This window comes from Ursus americanus, chromosome 26 (assembly GCF_024610735.1).
Source record: "Ursus americanus isolate L20-20 chromosome 26, mUrsAme1.1.p, whole genome shotgun sequence".
Taxonomy (NCBI): domain Eukaryota; kingdom Metazoa; phylum Chordata; class Mammalia; order Carnivora; family Ursidae; genus Ursus; species Ursus americanus.
In genome coordinates, this window is record NC_142152.1 from 11,475,010 (window position 1) to 11,494,995 (window position 19,986).

General features: G+C 48.8%; 1 protein-coding gene across 4 annotated transcripts in view; it reads right to left on the reverse strand.

Moving 5' to 3' along the window:
- Window positions 1–19,986, reverse strand: part of SPTB (spectrin beta, erythrocytic) — a 119,960-nt gene that overhangs the window by 36,364 nt on the left and 63,610 nt on the right. For all 4 annotated transcript variants that reach the window (XM_087856002.1, XM_087856003.1, XM_087856004.1 and 1 more), the window contains 13 exons: window positions 12,921–13,072; window positions 11,544–11,717; window positions 10,487–10,578; window positions 10,007–10,087; window positions 9,592–9,707; window positions 9,034–9,146; window positions 8,053–8,240; window positions 6,301–6,418; window positions 5,529–5,687; window positions 4,489–4,791; window positions 3,601–3,751; window positions 1,785–2,655; window positions 577–714 (listed from right to left, as the gene is read on the reverse strand). In XM_087856002.1, coding sequence (XP_087712128.1) covers window positions 577–714; window positions 1,785–2,655; window positions 3,601–3,751; window positions 4,489–4,791; window positions 5,529–5,687; window positions 6,301–6,418; window positions 8,053–8,240; window positions 9,034–9,146; window positions 9,592–9,707; window positions 10,007–10,087; window positions 10,487–10,578; window positions 11,544–11,717; window positions 12,921–13,072 — 2,656 coding nt within the window. The remainder of the gene's footprint in view (window positions 1–576; window positions 715–1,784; window positions 2,656–3,600; window positions 3,752–4,488; window positions 4,792–5,528; window positions 5,688–6,300; window positions 6,419–8,052; window positions 8,241–9,033; window positions 9,147–9,591; window positions 9,708–10,006; window positions 10,088–10,486; window positions 10,579–11,543; window positions 11,718–12,920; window positions 13,073–19,986) is intronic.

A 19,986-nucleotide genomic window follows, 5' to 3' on the forward strand; every position in this document is an offset into this window, starting at 1 on the left:
TTGTGTGTGCAGGGCCCCGGGTAACAAACAGGAACAAAGGCATGTGCTGTCCTCAGAGATCCTTGAGGAACTCATGGCAATTACGCCTGGACTGAAAGCACCCCCTCTCCAAAGGCTCCTCGGGGCCTGTTCTTTGTTCCAGCCACAAAGCGTGCTCAAGGCTTCCTGCTAATTCTCCTCTTCATTCAAGCCAGCCTCACTGTCGATGCTGCATTTTGGCACAGGCTGGGGCTTTCTTTTATGGACAGTACTTAAGAGCTCTCAGAAAGTAATTTTCCCGGCCTATGAATGTCTGGGGAAATGTGGCATGAGTAGCATATGGCCTGATTCTAACTACCCGTGCACTCAGAACGGCTCCTCCTTCCCCCCGTGATATGCCCCCCAGCCCTGGTGGCATTCACCACTCTGTCCACCACGCAGGCCCTTTCCCCTTGCTGCTACTGCTCCAGAATCAGAAGGAGACCAGGGATGAGAAAGACAGAAGTTCGGAGGGGAGGAACTGGCAGGCCACGCCCCAGGGGTGTGTCAGTTGCCCAGAGAAGGAGCCCTCAGCCCCCAGCCCTACCCATGCCCCACCTGTCATTCAGATGGTCCTGGTACTGCTTCACTTCCCCACTGCGAGGGTGGCCGCTGTCTACCAGGCTGTTGGCAGCGAGGTTCACGCCGTCAATCTGTGTCATCAAGGTCTTCATCTCCTGGTCCAGGATGTCAAACCTGATATGCACAGAGAAGGTGACTGGGGCCAAAGCACCGGCACTTTACCTACCGCCCAGTCTCTGGAATGTGGAGCTCTTGCTTTCTCCTTCCATCTCCTGAATACATTTGACCAGGTAAGGGGGCAGAAAGGAAGAAGATATGCTGACATACCTATTTTCTGGTTCATGGGTCCAATTTCATGGTTTAGCATTTCTTGGACCAAGCTAGTAAAGAGCTGGTTGCTTACTCCTTAGGCCACTGGCTCAGTGAAAAGGCACACGGGAACGAAGAGGTGTATATGGCAGGGTGGTGATCACCTCAGAGAACACCTGTCATACCTCCATGGCCACAGCTGCTGCCCTTGAGCCCTAATTCCATTGCCTTGACACCTTGCCCTGAAGGATACCCTCCCCAGCTAGGTGCTCTGTCCCTGGGTAGGAGAAGGCAGCGCTGGCAGGGGAAGGGGTGTAGTTCTGAAAGTGGACTCCTCCCTCCGGCAGCCTGCGCCCACCTCCGCATGCTCTAGGGAGTGACCTCTCATACTCTTCAACTCTCTAGTTCTGTACTTAAGAGGGCCACATGGACGGAGGGCATGTTCCCTCCCATGCCCGAGCACAGACGCAATCAGAGTACCGGAAAGAAGAGTGGCCTTGCAGCCTGGTGCTTTGCAAACTAGTCCCTGGGGTCCTTTGCGGTTCTGTGGCTGAAGGACTATCATGGAAAGCTAGAGCTGGTGGGGTTCTGACTTCTCATCTCCCTCTTCGCTAAACGGTTCCGCTCTCCTCTGTGTTCTATGTCGGGTTCTGTCTACAATTCATTTGAACAAAGACCACTGTGGCTGAAAAGGAATTGAATAACTAGACTAGAAAGGTCCCCTTTGTTTTATTTTAAGGAAGGCCCCACAGGGTAAAGGACCCAAAGCCACAGAGCCTGATTAAAACCCATGACTCTGGTGCATGGCCTCAACCATAAAGGGCATCCCATCACTTCTCAAAGAAAACCTTGCTGATCTTGAGGTTCCCACCCTCGGCGGCAGCTCAGTGCAGGCCATAGTGGAGAGAAGTGAGGAAGACAAAGCAGGTTCTGACCTGTGCTGTGCCACCTCCAGGTCCTCCAGCGTGTCTGGGATCTCCATCTGGGCTAGCCACTTCTCCTTCTCCCCCATCCACAGCTCACAGGCGTCTGTCTCCCCAAACACTGTGTACAGGTCCAGGGCGTCCTGTAGCCTCTGCCGACGCAGGTCTGCCTGGGCCACCACCTGCTGGTAGAGCTCCCGGAGGGCCTGCAGCCGGTTGGTCACATCTGGGGAATCCCGAAACTCTTGGGGGAAGCCCTGGGCCTGCTGTTCCAGATGCTCCATCACCCCTCGGCTCTCCTCCAGTTCCTCCAGGAAATCCTTGTGCTTTTTCCCCAGGGCCCGTGTGGCCCCCTCATCCTGCCCCACGTCTTCGCCTGAGAGCAGCCGGTGGGCATCTTGCATCCAGGCCTTCAGGTCATCAGCATCACCCTGGAACTGGAAGAAATTCTCAGCATCCTGGAGGTTCTTCTTGCGAAAGGCAGCCAGCTCCTTCAGCTGGTTCCACTGGTCAGCCACCTCTTTGATTCGGGCCTCAATCTGTGGGTGCCCAAACTGCTTACGTGCGACCATGCCCTCTGCCTCGTGGAAGATCTGCTCCAGGTGGGTGTCCAGCCCTCGGAGCTCATCCTCAAAGGCCTTGTGCTTGCGCTGTAAGATGAGCACACTCGTCAGGTCCTTGCCATAGTCCAGGGAAGAGTAGATCTGCTCCTTCTCCTTGATCCAGCTCTCGGCCTCATCCATCTCCCAGAAGAACTTCCAGAGCCGCTTAGACTGCTCCAGCTGGGCCTTCCTCCCAGCTGCCATGTTGCTCAGCTCCTCAAAGCACTGCTCCAGGTGGCTGACACGGTCCCGGATAACCTGGGGGTCACAAGGCTGGTATCCTGGGAGGAATGAGAGAAGGGAAGACAAAAGAGGTAAGGGCTTTGCTTGTGGGTAAGCTTCAGGTCAGTTGCCAGGCCAGAACCATGCGACCTAGGACCTGCCATCTCACTGGGGCTTTGGGATTGCATACAGGGGAACACAGCTGCTCAGACGGCAGGCCAGGTTCTTTATAATCAGTTACCACGAACACTTCACGAATAAGTTGGGTCAGCTCTCAGTAGAAAGACACAACAAGAAATTATTTTTTTAAAAGACCCAGAAACAGGGGTGCCTGGGTGGGTCAGTCAGTTTAGCATCTGACTCTTGGTTTCGGCTCAGATCATGATCTCAGGGTTGTGAGATTGAGCCCCATGTCAGGCTATGAGCTCTGCACAAAATCTGCTTAAAACCCTTTCCCTTTCCATCTGTCCCTCCTCTCTCTCTCTCAAATAAATAATCTTAAAAATAGAATAAAATAAATATAAAATAAAATAAAAAGGCCCAGACACAAATTTTAAGATGACTCTTCAAGGAGGCAACAGGATCTTTTATTTAAGACCCAAAGCTAGAGAGGCGCCTGGCTGGCTCAACTGGAGGAGTGTGGGACTCTTGATCTCCAGGTCATGAGTTTGAGCCCCACATTGGGTGTAAAGATTACTTAAATAAATAAAACTTTATTAAAAAAAAAAAAAAGACCCAAAGCTAGAAACCTAAATTATCTCTGTCATATCCTGAACTAGCAGAGTGAATGAAAGGCAGATGATGCCTTGTTGGTGCTTATAAACACCTTCTGATTATAGATTACCCAAGCAGCTGCCTGCTCGCTGGAGAATTCTGCTATCCTTCAAGCTTCTTTCTTGTACCATTAGTTGATGGAAGAAGCAGAATTCTAAAGCTAGGAGACTTATCCAAGCTGGGGTGCTAGAACGCTGAGCCAGAGGATGGAGAGATGCCTGCGGCCTCACCTTTCTCCTCAGTGAACTGCAGGGTGGCTGCGGTGATGGCCTTCACTTTGTCCCCTTGGATGGCGATGTCAGCCTCCATCAGCCTGTGCTTCTGTAGCAAGTCCTCGACCTCTAGCAAGTGCTTCCCGAACTCGGCAGACAAGAGGTGAGCCTGGCAAAGAGGACAGAGCAGGTAGGGGGGACGAGGAGAGGTGAAGACACATACCTGCTAGGAGAAGGACACCCCTCCAAAAGGAGTGTCCATGGTATCTGGGCCGGGGAGTCAGATGCAGCTGGAAAATGGTTGCTGCTCAGCACGGATGCTAGAGAGCAGGACTTCCTACTGGGAGTGACTTTCAGAATCAGGCACAGAGAGATTTTCAGAAGCTCAAGCCTCACACTCGATCTCCTGCATCTGTCTCAAGTTTTGGGGCCTGGGCATGCGTATTTTTAGAAAGCTCCATGGTCGGTCTGCTGGGCATCCTTGGTGAGACCCACTGCAGTGGAGGGAGAGGAGATTCAGACTTCTTGGTTGTCCCGTTGGGATTCTAACATAGGATTGAGTCTGGATTCTAACCAGACTCAAACTGATTACTCAGAGCCTGATTCTCCAGGCTCCTGGTTCCCGTCTATTATTTCTAGGTTCTCTAGGTTGGCACCTCTGCTACCATGAACCTAAGATGTCTTGATCACCCAAAATACAGTGGACCTGGGCTGGTGACTTGTCTGGAGCAGAGGGAACCAAGTAGTCGATAGGTGGATGCAGCCAGACACCGTACTGCCTCAGTTTCTCCCTTCTGGCTCAGGATCGTGCTTGGCTGGGAGGCATCTAAGGAAGCAGGGCTAACTGCAGGGGCGGAGCTAGGGTTGGCCTGGGGGCACGGGGGATGGGCAGCCTCCAGGGCTCACCTTGATTTCGTCCATCCAGTCAATGCTGTGCAGCATGTCCTGGAAGAGCTTCTGCAGGGCCAGTGTCGTCTCGAGTCTCTGGCGCCGGGACCTCAGCAGCTCCTGCAGGTAGCTCCACAGGCGCAGGACGTTGTCCTTGCGGGCAGTGATGCGCTTCTGGTCGTGGTAATTCTCCTTTTCCAGCTCCTGGGCCAGGTCCTCCAGGGCCTTCACCCGCTCCTCGTAAGCAGCCGTGTCAGTCTCGATGGCCTCGTGCTTCTTCTTGGCGGCCTCCACGGCTGCCAGGTCATAGCCAAAGTTATCCTGGCCCCCAGGGAGAAAAGTGGGCAACTTAACTGGGCTCCCCTTGGCAAGTCCCTTCGAACAGAGAGAGATGGCGGGTCCCTCAGAACAACTGCTTGATGGGAAAGCCCACTCCCTAGGAGCTTGTTCGGCTGTCTTTTTCAGCTGATCTTATCAGAGCCAAGTTCCAAAGACTGTCTTACAAGAACCTTTAAAAGCAGCTCATAATTTTATTCACTGTGCCCTATGTGCAGGTATGCTGAGTGTGAATCACTCACAGAGCTCTTTTGCGGCCTGCTGGCGCCTGCCACCCTGCCTGGGAGGGACCTGCCCAATTCTGGGCGGGAAGGGGCTGCTCCTCACTTAGGAGCCCCGCAGCTGGAAACAGACAGCACACCCCCATGCTATCAAGGATGCACACATGCCCTCTGAGTCTCAGAACGCTGGCTTTGCCCTGCCTGGACAACATTTGAGTCCAAACTCTAAGTGGGAAGCAACAGGTACTCTCCTGGAGCGTCAACCCTGGGGTCAATTTTCAGCTAGTGAAATTGGACGTGGCCCTAGAGGCCAGGGTCCATGGAGAGTTCTTCCTCAAATGTGAATCCAGACCTACCCAGTCATGGGGAGCAGGGCTGGAAGGCCTGTAGAAAGGCTTATCCTGCTGCCACTGAGAGGCCAGCTGGGTCTCCAGCCCAGCTGACTGCTGGGGGCTCTGGAAAGCTTCTGCCACCTGCCATGCCCAGCACGTCTCCCACTACCTGAGCCACGAGGCGCTGGTTTTCATTGAGCCACGTCTCTCTCATGGCGGCCTTGCGGTCAAAACGCCGGGCCACCTGCTCCAGCTTCTCTTGCCGAATGAGCTCATTTCTCAGGGCCAGCTCCCGCTGATACTCAGCCTCCTCCAGGCTTTCCCAGGCCTGTGTGGGGGACAGAGGAGAATTCTTGGGGCACAGGGGAACATCTGGGTTTGGGGGTTCCATCTCTTTAACCCAACACTAAGTGATTTCAGGAATCTAGGCAGAGCCTAAAGTTCAGCAAATCTTTTGATTACCAAAGATTTGGGGAGCACTGTTCCTGACCTTGCAGTTCCCTCCTCCCCTAAACCTGCCTTAGACTCTTGGCCTAATATAATGTTACTTGTCTCTGCGGGTGTTCAGTGCATTCTCACTGACTAAATGGCTACTTTCATTTTGTTAGAATGTCCAAGTTGTGGTAGGCCTCTAAATCTCTGAAATATCGGAAGACATTTCCCTTCTGTTAAAAGTAGTTAATATTCATTCTGCGGTCAGAGAAACTCAAGAATCTATGGAGACTAAGCCATAAAACTGGTTCCAAAAATGGACTCTGATCATCTGAGCAGGGGGCTGAACTAATGGATAGAAATAGTTTCAGAGAGTAGCCCCAAATAGCCAGCATGTGTAGTTAATAACACCACAGAAAGTGGCTTGGTTTAACCCTGCCCAGTAAGCATTCCCTTGTCAGAAACTAAGCCAACCCGCCGGCAAATGTATATGGAAAACACTGCTGTACCCGGTTGATGTCAGATACTAGTTTCCCGTCGTGAGGGGTATACACTTTCTGATTGTTGGCTCTCATCCGGGACTGGATGGTAAAAAGTAGGACCTCCAGATTCCCCTTCTCCTGGAACCTGTTGTGAAAACAGAGGTAGGGAGATTAGCGTTGAGGTCCCCATTGCCAAATGTTTTGCTAAAGTCAACATGGAACCCTGGCATCTTGGAGCTTGGATAGTGAAATGTATTTTCCTTAAAAACAAAAAAAGTAAAGAGGATATATACATTAACTTACTTGTTAAAACGTCTATCATACTCCCCAACTGTGATCTACTAGGGATTGAGTCTTTAAAATACAAACCAGAAAAAACACAACAGCCAAAATAGTGTTTGCTTATCATTTGCTTCCAGAGGGGAATGGCTAACTGGAGTATTCTAGTAATTCCTGCAGATACCAAGAGTTTTACCAACTGACACAAAGAAAGGTCTTCCCCGTTCTGCAAATGATGAAGGCTTCTGACTAGCTCTTTAGTTGGTTTTTTACTGAGCGAGCCAATAAAACCCTAGAAGTAGCATTAGCCACGTAAGAACATATTGTCTTGAAAGAAACTTTCACCTGAGTACTAATGAGCCAGTCCTCTGGACAAGTCTGAAAGGCCCACTGCTTCTGGTAATAACCAGAGGGGAGAAAAAAGGCTGGGCTCCAGGAGGATAGCAGGTGTAGACGAGAACCGGCAGCAGGGTGAATGTCTGGAGCCCGGGGGCTCGCTCAAGGGAACTGTGTACTTTACATTCCCGCACGTACACCAGTGTCTGCCTACTTCTGCATCCTCCATGTAGTCGTCGAGGACGGGCTGTCAACCAGGTCCCTCCCCATCCTGAGGCCAACCTGACAGAGTCGACCACTCACAGTCATTTCAAGAGAGCTGGGGCCCAGAGCACCATCTGCTTGGCCAAGAGATATCACCCCTGTGGTGCACGGCCTGAGAGAAGCCCAGGGGAGGTTTTCTGTACTGAATTTAGGACTTTAAAAGTGGGTTAGTGTCAGGCCAGAAACCGGATACTTGTTTATAGTACATTCTAGACTCCATGTTTCACCTTTCCCTGGAGTCACGAATGAAGAGTGTGGGACGTGAGGGGGAGGAACAAGGCCAAGAGTACCACCAATGAGCTAGAGATCTATCTCAGAAGAGCTGGAGAAGCTGAGGGCAGGTGAGCCAGAATGCCCCCTCTGTTTGTGTGTCCACCTGTGCATGTTTTTACGGGCGTGTCTGTATGCGTATGCACACACATGGGTGTGGCTGTGCAGACGTGTGCACACATGTGCACAGACCCTACACACACTGGGGTGAAGCGGAGGTCCTGAGAGGTCCCCAAATGCTCTGTTGATGAGCAGTGACAGATGGGAGAGGAATGGGATGTAGCTGGTCATCAACAAGACCCCAGACAGAGAGCTCTGGGGCTGAGAATACAGAGGTTATTACCAGATAACAAATGCACAGCTCAGCGCACAGAGGAGAGAGGAACTTTCCAGCACTTTCTCTTTCTCTAGCTCTGTGTCAAGGGTTACTCCTCAATGCCCCTTTCCTGCAGGCTGATGGCTTGGGAGCAGGAAACCAAGGTGGGGATGAAGTGGATGAGAAGTGTGAAGCTCTCTCACCTCTAGGTTATACCTCCCGGATATACTTCTCAAGACCCAGAGCCTGCCTCTACCTTTGGCAATCAGTTTCCTAGCCTCAGATGCCCACCCTCCCAGAGCCCAGGCCCTTACTTAGGTGGCTTCTCCACGGTGCGGTAGGTGCTGAAGGCCTGTAGTTGTTGCTGGACGCCTGTCAGGGAATTGGCAAACTTGCGGCTATTTAGGACCACGATGGTCTGCTCAATCCAGGTGAGCAGGTCTGAGGCCAGCCCACTGTACTTTTCAATCATCTTCTCCGTCTCAATGGCATGGTCAATGACCTAGGGAATCACTTTATCACTTATCCTTATCAGAAGAGCAATGACACCAATGAGGCCATCAATGGGGACCAAAATGAAGGCGGTCCCCCTCTCCAGCCTTGGAGCATTCCGTGTTGGGTTTGTTCCCTGAGCCCCAAGGCATTGCTAAGACAGGAGGAGTGGACTGGAAGAGGAATGGCAACATCAGCAGGGAGCTAGCTCTGCTAGGGTTCAGGGCCAGCTCCACCCTTCCCCTAACCCTAGAAAAGACTGGTAAGCTTGCTGGGCCAGGACATCAGCCACCAGAAGGGCCAACGTCTTGTTCATTTTAAAATGCATTATTAGGAATCCAGAGCTTCTAGGCACTGTCTTTGCTAAACATCAGGCACACGAGGACGAAAGAGAAATGGTCTCTACCCTTGGGGAGCTGTGGGCCAGCAGGGGAAAGGAATCCGGCAGGAGGGTCTGTACGGTGGGATGGGTTCCTGATACTCCACGGAGTGAAGAGGCCCAGAACCACAATAGGCCAGTACATAAAAGCTCATCGTGTCCCGTGGAAATGTTCATGAGATGGGGAAGTGGGGCTCAGAGCTGTAGGCTAGGACATTTTTCAGGACAGCCCATCAGCTTGCTTTGGAATTAAGCTTGGGAGCCATTAACGTGGCAGTGCTTGGCTTCAGGGGAAGTTGGTGGGGAGTGATCCGTCTGCCCCCCTGCAGCTGGGGCTCAGACACAGAGCTCTTGGGATAGGAAGGGAGCATCACAGTGTGGCAAACAGGGAAACAAGGTGGCACTCTGTGAAACAGCTCCATACCTTGCCGACGCGCTTGCCCTCCACCGCGAGCACCTTCATCTTGGAGAAGTAGTGGTAAAACGCCACCACATAGGTAATGATGGATTTCTCATCAGGGTTTTCTGTGAAGACATCTGTAAGGGGAAAGGGTGCGTGCTGAGGGCCCAACTGGGAGGTGGAAATGTCAGGCTCAGAGGGTTCATCTCCCTGTTCCTCCAGCACGAAATTCAACTCTAGGCACCAAGTGACAACCACAGGGGTGAGAATGAGAGTGTTTGCGATTTTTGCGAGAGGATGAAATTCATATTAGAACTGCAAATGGAGTGAAAGGAGTGAAAAAGAAGGATCCAGAGACTACAGATGGGACCCTGTTAGCCCAGGTGAGGGTCAGGAACCACCCTGGATCTGAAGAGCAGGCCCGGAGCAGAGTGCTGGCCCAGCCACTGGCCCCTCGCTGTGTCCATGGCTTGCCCGGCACCGGGCCTAGCCTCCTCCCAGTGCCCCGTCAGGCTGGGGCTCCCTTCGGCAGGAACGCTCTCTCCCTTGCAGCAGTGAAGGGCTGGAGCAGGTGCAGCTTACCTTCAGGGTCGAGGAGCGGGATGATGCCCAGCTGACGCTCAGCCACCTTGAATGCATGTTCTAGGTTGTGCCGTGCGTTCGAGTCCTTCAGCTTATCAAAGTCGATCAGGTCAGGCCTGGGGACAAGGCCAGACTGCTAAAAGGCGGTGGCCACAGCATCCCCACCTACAGGGCAGCCCCGGCATGAAGCTAAGATACTGGACAGACAGCTGGGCAGAAGTGAAAGGAGGAGACAGAAGCAGGGGAGGAGCAGCTGTGAGCAACAGAACATGGGGAAGGGGAGAGGGCCTGCCTGGAATTTCAGGGAGGCAGGGAAGCTGAAGGTGAGAGAAGGCTTGAACAGGGACCTATACATTGTACGCCCTGTATCCAGAAAGCCCAGGGGTTCTGCCCTCAGCCCTCTCTTCCCCCTTACCGGTGCTTGTGTATCAGGGCGTTAAAGGCCAGGCCATCCTTCCAGCTAGAGGTAAAGTTCGTGACATTGACCTGGGGGTAGCTGCATCCAAGAGAAACATTAAGACCTAAGAAACAGATTATTTTGGAGTCCCCAAAAGTGTATGAACTGAGGGACCAATACACAGGAGAGAAACCGATCCATCCCTTCTCGAGCCCCTTCAACGACAGACAGCAGTTAAACTACATGAAGAGGTTCCTCCATAAGGTGGGCCCAAGAGACTCACACACCCAACAGACACCAGAGTCTGACCCAGGCAACTCTGGAAAGGAATCCTGAATCCCAGGCCTCCAAGAATCAGGTCAGGATACATTTTGTATTGGCTACGCTGAGGCTGCTATAGTTCTGGGAGATGGTATGTGTGTTCCTTGGCTATGGCAGTACTTGGGGGAAGCAGGAGGGCAGGGGGAATGGAGTAGTGAACTGGTTCCCAGGGCATACCCTGCTGTCTTCATCTGACACCACAACAGCAATGCATCCTTGGCAGAGCGCGTCTCACGACCTTCCTGAGTTTCCACAACAATGTCCTGAATCTAGGGGTGCAGGAAAGAGAGAGGGAGAAATGAGATTTGCATCTGCATCCGTGCCTTCCTCTCTCCCTGGCAAGCTCCCTCCCTCTTTCTTAAAATTTCTTGGCCATCCATCTGCCTTGCCAGCCCTGCAGCAACACCACAGTGTAAGGCCCTGGGTCCCCGTGGCCTGTTTCCCCACCTTAGTCAGCTATTGGGCCAAGGATGGCCTCCTCATGTCAGAAGAGACAGCTCTAACTTGATAACTAATGGGATACTGAGAATAGACAAGATGCCCCAAACCCTCCTCTGAGGAACAATGCCCTGCAAGGGACAACATGAATATTGAAAGGTATTGTGTTTTGATTAGTACATTCTTCCCAATTCTGCAGCCACTATTGTTTCATTGTACACACCCACAGAGTGAAATTGGATACCCAAGACCCCTCGGATGAGATCTTCAGTCTGTGAGTTGTGTGCTGTCTCCTTCCCTGCCCTCCCTGCCTCAGGACTAGATTCTTTCTGTCCCCCAGCCAGCAGGTGGAAGGCCCTGCTTTCCTTCCTTTGCACTTTCTAAACTTCCTTACAAATCATGGACCTTGAATTTCAGGGTGGGAAGAGAAAAGTTTCTGACTGAAAAACATAATCTCAATCTTCTGTATTGTTTTTGCAACTTCTGAATCAAACGATTTTATAGAACCAAAAAGTTACACACATTGGGGGAAAAGGACAAAAGCAGATCTCCAGGCCAGACCTCACCCCAGCTACTAATTTCTATCTTCTTCCTCAACAGACTACACTGTTGACTGAACAGCTCACCCTGAACTTCAGCAATTAGTCAATGCAGAGGACGGTTACTTCTTCCTATAAACACTGCCCCACGGGACAGGTTTCTAGCCTCCCAGAATGTGCACAAACACTCACACTTCATTCACCTCCCTGGCCCAGGGAGGCTCCCTCCACTCCCTCTGCTCCCCCAGGAAACCCACCTGGAAGCGAAGGATGATGGTCCAGATGAGGCCCAGGACCAGGCGATGGTTGCCATCCACGATGTCATGGGAGCCCATGTTTTCCAGGTGCACGCGCTGTTCCTTGAGGAACTGTAGGGCCTTGTCCACATTCTCCAGGCAGTGGATGCGCATCTTCCCCTTCGTGGGCTTTGGCTGAGGGAGGGCATTGGCCTCATGGGCATGGAGGGACCTCACAATCACCCCAGAGGTGATTGCAGCCTAGACCAACTCCTGTCATCCGTGTCTACCCTCCACCCTCCTGGCCAATCTCCAACTCTCATGTTCACTCCTTGACATTTTTCAATCCCATCCTTTCTGCAAAGTTTAGATGCTCCCCTTTCCTTGAGCACCTAGAGCTCTGTAATTGGGCTGCATCAGTACTATTCCTGGGTCTCAACAAAGACTTCTGAGGGGGTAATAAATGATATTCAAAAGCACTGAGACAGCAAATAGTTAATTGAGCACTTACTATGTGCCAGGCACAGGTCTAAGAACTGTTAACTACTGGTGATAAGAATGGCTTTTTGTTTGGTGGTTGATAATGGGGGCCATCCCACCATCAAACCTCCTCCCTCCTCACCTCTGAATGGCCCCAGCCAAAACTTAAGGGGACCACCACTGAGGAGTAACCACATCATGTGAAGGGTTCCCAGTGGTAACTCTTTCTGGTGGCCTTTCAATACAGGGTAAGAGGCAGTTGAAAAAGCAATGGGAGAATATGGTACCTTTTCATTCAAAGCCCGAGGATCTTCGTACCTCATCAGGTACAGGTATCATTTTATATTTAGGGGAAACAAGGAAAAGAAGGTCCTGAATGACAGACCCAAGGTTATGATGGAAGTGACTGAGCAAAACTTGAACCTTAACCTGGTTCTCACTCAGAGGCAACGTTACTGCCAGGTGGGTCACATGGAGAGGGCCTATACTACATTTCCACTTGGAAGAGTGATAGAACACACAGGAAAATATCTTCCACACTCCTCTCTTGGTTCCAAGAAGGATGTCATTTCTCCAGCCGGGTAACAGAATCCATTTTAGCCTGCGCGAGGGGGCTGAGGGTGGGCCCACTGCAGGCCAGTCACAGATGCCTAGGCCCCCAGTGGAGAAATCAAGAGCTCTGTATGGCTTCTGGGAGAAGCATGAAGAGGCTGGAATGGCCAAGAGGCAATACATTCTGAGAAGAGGTCAGAGAACTCAGTAAGCCACACGGACATCTCACATCAGTAAGTAATGAAACCTCCCTAAAGAACAGGGAGAAACCTTGAAGGCTGTGGGAACTAGAACCACTCCCAGGCCATGTGTTTTCTAAAAAGGGGGCACAGCACCAGCCTTGGGGTTCGGGGCAAGGGGCTTTACCAGCATCTCTCCGGAGAGCACCTCCAGCAACTTAATAAGCATCCGCCCGTCCCGCAGGTCCTTGTAGAGGTCAGTGATGCGGCAGGGCACGCGAGCCAGGTTTGAGTTCACCCATTTCGTGAAGGTCTTCTTCTGAACAACTTCCCGCTCATCTGAGTGGGGAGAAGAGACTTGGGTGAGGTGCCCAAAGTTGGCCGTGTCAATGTGCAATGTGCCACAGGGCTGAAGCGTTTTCCCTTAATTCCAGGGTCCCCCGATCCTTGGCAGGAGAGGCTGAACTATCTATTCCACTGCCTTCCTAGGAACATTTGTGATCAGAGTGTAGTCTTTGGGCAACATGGGTCCACGTGTCATGACTGGGGCAATGAAGAGATAACTTCTATCACCACCTTCTATGCACAGTGGCTATTCACCCCTAATTCAGCCACCTGTTTCCTGTGCCTGGCAGAATGCTGTCCCATTGTACTGGCAAGCTCGGATTTCAATGCCAGGTTCACCCATCTACCCATCCAACCAACATTCCCTCTGCCTAGAATGGTCTCTCTTGCCCTTCCCCTCCCCCACCCCCTCTACCCAACTCCTATTTGTCCTGTAGGACAGTGTCCTGTAGGAGTCAGTGCTTCTCCAAAAAGCTTTTCCTGACCCCTTGGCTAGGTTAGGCGTCCCTGTGGGTGCCCTCACCCCTGCATATGCATTTGTTATTTAGGGCCTGCTTCACATTTATAGGAGTTGAAAGCCCATCTCCCCTGCAAGAGTGTAGGTATCTTGAGCCAGTGAAGTCTTGTCTTGTTCACATCCATATCCCTAAGGCCCAGAGCCTGGTACACAGTAGGTGCTCCAGAGCTGTATTGTAGTCAACTGCACATTTATTCAGCTCCTATTGGTGGCAGGCTTGGGATAGGCTGATAATACATAAAATTAAAACCAACTGCCTGCCCTCAAGGAGCTCCTGGTAGGTAGAGAAGAATGATGAACAAGGCAAGTGGAAAGTGTGATCCACATGAGATTAGGGGTAAGGGAGGCATGGGCTGGAGGCTATCCATTGCACTATGCCGGATCTCTCACCCCCAGAATGGCAGGCAGGAGTTCTCTATCTTCAGACCTGAGAAGCTGACATGGGACCCCCACTCTAAATCAGCATCAGCCAAACCAGGCTTCTCGCCCATGCTGTGCCAGCTCAGGAGAGGTACCTCTTCGCATCTCTGCAAGCTAGGTGCTGGTCACCTGCCCAGGTAGGGCTGGGAGGCCTGAACAAGATGCTGGAGAGAGGGCAGAAGCTGGGATGGCAGAAAGTGGGGGAGGGGTGGAAGGTTAAGAGAGAGAGGAGAGTGGCAGAAAAGAGACACAAAGGGAGAGGAGGGGAGGAGGGGCGAACGCTTGTTCTGTTGGCTTCAGTGAACAGTTTGTGGCAAGAGGCTGCAGGCACTTTGGTGCAGGAGCTGACCTGGCAGTGGGACTGAGCCTAGGGCCATGGAGGATCCCTGGGGAGGGTGTGTGGGTGTCGGGCACAGCGAGTGCAGCCTCAGAGCAGCCAGGAGGGGAGTTAGCGCCCTGGGAGCAGATTACATGTCCGTTCGGCTGAGCCCAAACCGTGGCAGGGTTGGCTTTTTAAATTATTAAATATCTGATTTAACAACAACAAAAAGAGAAGCCCAGCCAGTGTGACCTCCAGGGTATAATTTTGGTGGTTCCTGAGGCTCACAGCATCAGAGTCCTTCCTCTTGCTCTGCTATTTTAGGGTTAGGAACTCAGACATTTTATTCACTTATTCATTCAGCCAATGTTTACCGTACAGCTGCGAGGTGCCAGGCTCGGGGGGGGGGGGGGGGGAACGTGGGACTCAAGGACATGAAAGACAGCACTCTCCTTGAGGCAGGCCTACTCTATTATAAAGAAGACGAGTGCTGGTCTCTCATCTAAAGAATTCAATGGCAGCCACTTAAATAAGACTTCCACAAAGAGGAAAAATACTACTACTGGCTCTGTAAGTCTCGAATATAAAATTAAAATGGCAATCCATTCACACTGGGCCTCTGGGCAAAGTTTCAGGGTAAAAACTCCCCTTACTCTTGTTGGCAGCAAATTAAGCCACTTCCCTGATTTCAAGGACTGCTCGGTAAGATGTAACCGAAGTTTCAATGATGTACCGGGAAGGAGGCAACGGCGTTTATTCTGGGGTGTGTTTGGACTCAACAGAACCAGCCACAACAGCATGGAGCCTTCCCTAGAAAGTAGACCTGTTTAAAGAAGGGGCAAGCCCTTCTGACTGATGGTGGAGCTTTGACCAAGGTGCTGAAAGTTTGAGCCCCTTTAGAGATCAGCGTATCCAAAACCTAGAGTGCTTTCTTCCTTTCTCCTTTTCCTGTTTTTAAGAAACTAAAAATTTCATTACATGGGTGCTGAAACCCATTTATTTATGCTTGACAAAGGGTAAGGAAGTGCTTTTAGCTGGGGGCATGGGATTTAATTCTTGGATGCTGGGCTGGCACATACGCTGGTTCAGATGTGTCCTAACTTACCCTTAGATCTCCCCAGTTTTCAACATACAAATGAAGCCTCTTGGACCCCAAAATGTTGGAGCCGCAGGGTTAAGAGCTCAGGAAGGCAGCTTCCTGGCTGCCTTTTACTTGAAGGCTAGGATGAAATTGCCCAGAATCCCCAGCACCCTGAAATATTTTGCAGTGTTGAGACACAGGAAAGATTCCGAGAAGCTAATGATGATCCTGAGGAGGGAAAAGGCCCAGGGGTGGGGATTAATTTCCATTAGCTGTTTGCTCTGGCTGTTTCACACCGGCCTGCTCAGCACATTCACTCCTAGCATGGCCCAGGCGTTCATCAGGAACCTTCCAAATGCAGGAGAGGCGGGTGGCCCAGGGCCAGTTGGGCTGGGAAACTGGGTGGTGTGGACAGGCTGGGGCAGTGGCCATGCAGTGGGCCTACTATCCCTAGGGGACCTGGGCCATTTTGCAGGGACCATCAGTGGAATGGAGGCCTCAGCAAGGTCCAGCTAGGGGTCCAGACCCTATTTCCAGACCTCTAACCCTGCCAGTGCAGGAAAGGGAGCATGGACTGACTCAAAACCAGAGCTTCAGAAAACCCTGGTGCTTCTGCTGCCCTCAAGCTTAGGGCATCTCCATTCCTGCCTCTTCCTCTTCCTCTTTCCTTCCTTCCCAGGCTTTGGCCATCCTCAGTCCTCCCCTACATGTCAGGGCTTCTCCTAGAAAACTCACCTTCTTCTCTCACCACCCAGCTAGAACAAGTGTCTGGATATTGTGACTGGGTGATCTTTCTTTTACACTCCTTTTCAAAGCTTTGGTTTGAGGTCAAATAAACCCACAATACCAAAATTCAAACATTTATCTGCTTATAAGTGAGTTTATACATGGAAAGTGTTTAGAACAGTGCCTGGCATGCAGAAAGCTAGCCATAAACGTCCTCATCACTGTTAGCATCACTACTACTGCTATTACAACGTGTAGGGTCCTGTCCTGGATGCTTGGGGGGCACAAGGCAGGCTCATTCTCCCCAAGGTCCTCATGATCTGGTTGAGGAAACAAGACAAAAACCCACAAGCAGTTAACTTTGCAACCACACAAGAGATAAAAGGCAGTTCATTTTAATAATACAAAAGCTGTCACAAGGTGATACTGGATTAATTACCAGATAAATGGCACATCCAGTAAATGGTCATGGGCGAAAGAGGAAAGAGGTCATTCTAATTGGAGTAGTCAAATGGGGGGGGGGTTCATGAAGAAAACCACTTTGGACAGGCAGAGGAGGAGGGGAGCCAGGGAGGCAAGATGTTCCTAGACAGAAAGGCATGGAAAAATGGAGCTTGTTCGGGGGCTGCTGGGTAGCTACAGGTAAGCAGGAAACATGTGGAAAATAGGTTTTTAGCTGAATATGGAAAGCCCTGAATGAAAGGCTAGGTTTAGATTTAAACCTAGAGGCAAAAGATGTCACTGAAGGGATGGCAGGATCCTTTTCTGAAATACTAGTTTCTAAGGCCCTCAATGATAATTAAAAAAAAAAAGTGTTTCAGCTTAAAAAGAAGAGTGTAAAATCTACATAAAGAGAAACTGAAAAGCCTCCTGAGGCTCACAAAAGATTTGAACACGTGTAGAAAGGCACATCCGATTCTTGAATAGGAAAATTCAATATCATGAAGTTGTCAGCTTACTCTAAATTAATCTATATATTGAATATTATTTTAGATATATTTAAATTATGTAATTTGGGGGAAACTAGAGAAGCTATGAGAAAATTCATTGGGAAAACAAAAATAGCTAGGAAAATTCCCAAAAGAAGATAACAGACCTTCCCAGGTGCTTTTTCTATCAGATAGTAAAGCACAGCATAAAGGTACCATGATAAAACTGTGTGCTACTAGCATATGAATAGACACATCGATGGAACAGAAACAGTCCCAAGCACAGATAGGCATTTGATATCTGGTAAACATGGTATTTCAAATATAAAGAAAGAAGGATTATTGGATAAAGGGTGTGGACAAACCTAGATGCCATCCAGGAAAATTTAAATATATACCTCACCCTCCAGGATAATTTCATTTGGATAAAAACTGAAATGTAAAAATGAAACGATAAAAATACCAAAACAAATCATGGTTGAATTTTTTTTTTATAATGATGGTATAAGGCACAAAATTCAAAAGGTATAAAAGATTGAAAGTTCAACTACATTAAAAAAAAACTTCAGGCAAAATTTCTGCTCCACCGATTTAAAATAAAAAAAAAAAAACTTGTGTGCGTTAGAATACTGTCAGCAAAGGCAAACAAATGTCTGAAGATATTTGTAACTCATATCACAAAGGGCCAATTCACTTAGGATATGAGGAACATATACAAATTAATGAGGAAAAGGACCAACAATCCACTAGCAAAATGGACATACGTATGTGAACAAAAAGTTAACAAAAAAACTGTAAAGTCTCTTAGATGTGTAGAAAATTATCCAAGCTATTCACAGAAGTACAAATTAAAAGTATAAACATATACGCACAATTTAATAAATGGTCCTTAATTAGTATGAGCACATTAATCATAAAAGACATTTTTGAGACAACTGGGAAAATTTGAATATTAAGTGGGTATTAGATTATATTAGAGTTGATGTGAATTTTATTCAGCCTGCATTTTTGCCAGCATATAGCTTTAAGCTAGAGGTAAAGCTAGGTGCAATAGTGGTATTATGGTTAGGTGGGAAATGTTCTTGTCCATATTAAAATATTAGGGGTAAAATGTTGTTGATGATCTTCAATTCTAAAAATACTTCAACACCCTAAATGGATAAGCAAATATGGCAAAAAATGAACAGTTGTTAAGTCAAGGTGTTGATTCATTATACTTTTATCTCTGCTTTTTTGTATGTTTGAAATTTTTCATACTTAAAGTCAAAAAGTGCAATGGCAGTACATCAAGACCCTTTCACTTATCGCGTAGGCACAGATCGAAAAGTCTGATAAAATACGGTGTTTGGTTAATGGTGTGGGGAAAGAAAACACTCATATGTTGCTAGTGAAGGTGTAGAGGCATTTTTGGCAAGACTGGTCAGAAATACATACGCACATACTTTTGGACCCAGTAATTCCACTTCTAGGAATATGTCCTACAGATAAACTTATATATTTGGGAAATAATCTATTTATAAAGTTATTCATTGCATTTTTAAAAACAGACAAAGATTGGAAGTAATGAAAATGTTCACCAATAGGGGACTGGTTAAATTAAAATCATATGTCCATACAATGGAACACTTAATTACTGTAAAAAAAAAAAAAGAGGTTGTTTATATATTAATATAAAACAATCTTCAATATATCTTGGGTGGGGGGAAAACACGTTCTAGAACAACGTATAGTAAAAAAAAAAAAGCTGGGAAAAATTATATAGACCATTTGGTAACATATGCATAAAATATTCCTGGAAAGTTGCATGAGAAACTGATAACACTGGTTATAGGAAAAGAACTGGGTATCTGGGGAGACTGAGGTGGGAATAATACTCATTTTATGTATCTTTTGAGTGTTACCCCCTGGATGTACATATTATTTATTCAATATATAAATACATTTTTCCTTTTCTAAAGAAAATATAAAACTTTTTTTCTCCTCCCCTCTCCAAGATAGCCCAGTTCCCTTGGGTGTCCTGCCACAGGACTTTTCACCAGACAAAAATCACAAGCATGGTTAACCACCTGAGCTACAAGAGAGGTGGAAGGGAGAGAGGGAGAAGGTTTACGAGGTGAGGAACACTCCCTACACCCCCTGAGAACAGAGCCCAGGAGGGAGACTTTCCCTCTGCCTCCCTGACCACCACGGAGCTACTCTCCAAGGTCTTGCCCTCTGACTATCCCCTATGGTTGTTTCAAAGCACACATCTCTCCCCTTGGGGTCAAGGCTCTTCCCTCTCCTGTGTTGTACCTTCTCTAGGCTTCCTCTTGGCTCTTCCTTCAACTTCCCTCCTCCCTTGGCCACAGCACACTTGCCACTGGCCCCACCTACTCTGTACCTGCTTCACTTCCTGACATCATGGGCATCTGGCAAGTTTGTTATCAGAGGTCCCAGGTGGGGATGTTTTAAAAATAAAAGCTTATTATACATTGGCTGTTCTTAAGTCAAATGGTAAGGCTGAAATATCTTATCTACCTTAATCACCCAGGTCTAGGCCCATCTCATTCCTGCCATAGCTTCCTATAAAATTCCTTGAGTCTTCATCTCTCTCTGTCTTTTGTCTGTTAAAAATCTGCTCTCAAGAATAGAGAATAGCAACCTAAATATTCAAAACAGAGGATTATATGATCATTTTGGTACATTTATAAAGATATTAATAAGGTTGTACAAAGGATACTAGAATACGTTTTAGGGGAAAGTTCAGATTATAAAATTATATGCATAACGTGAGCCCAGTTTTGTAATTTTTAATATGCATTTAAAAATGAAAGCTTCAGCTGGATGCTGTTATAGCTGAGCAGTAAGACTGTGGGTGACTTTTCTTTTTGCTTATCTATAGTTTCTAAAATTGCTGCAATGAACATGTATTCCTTT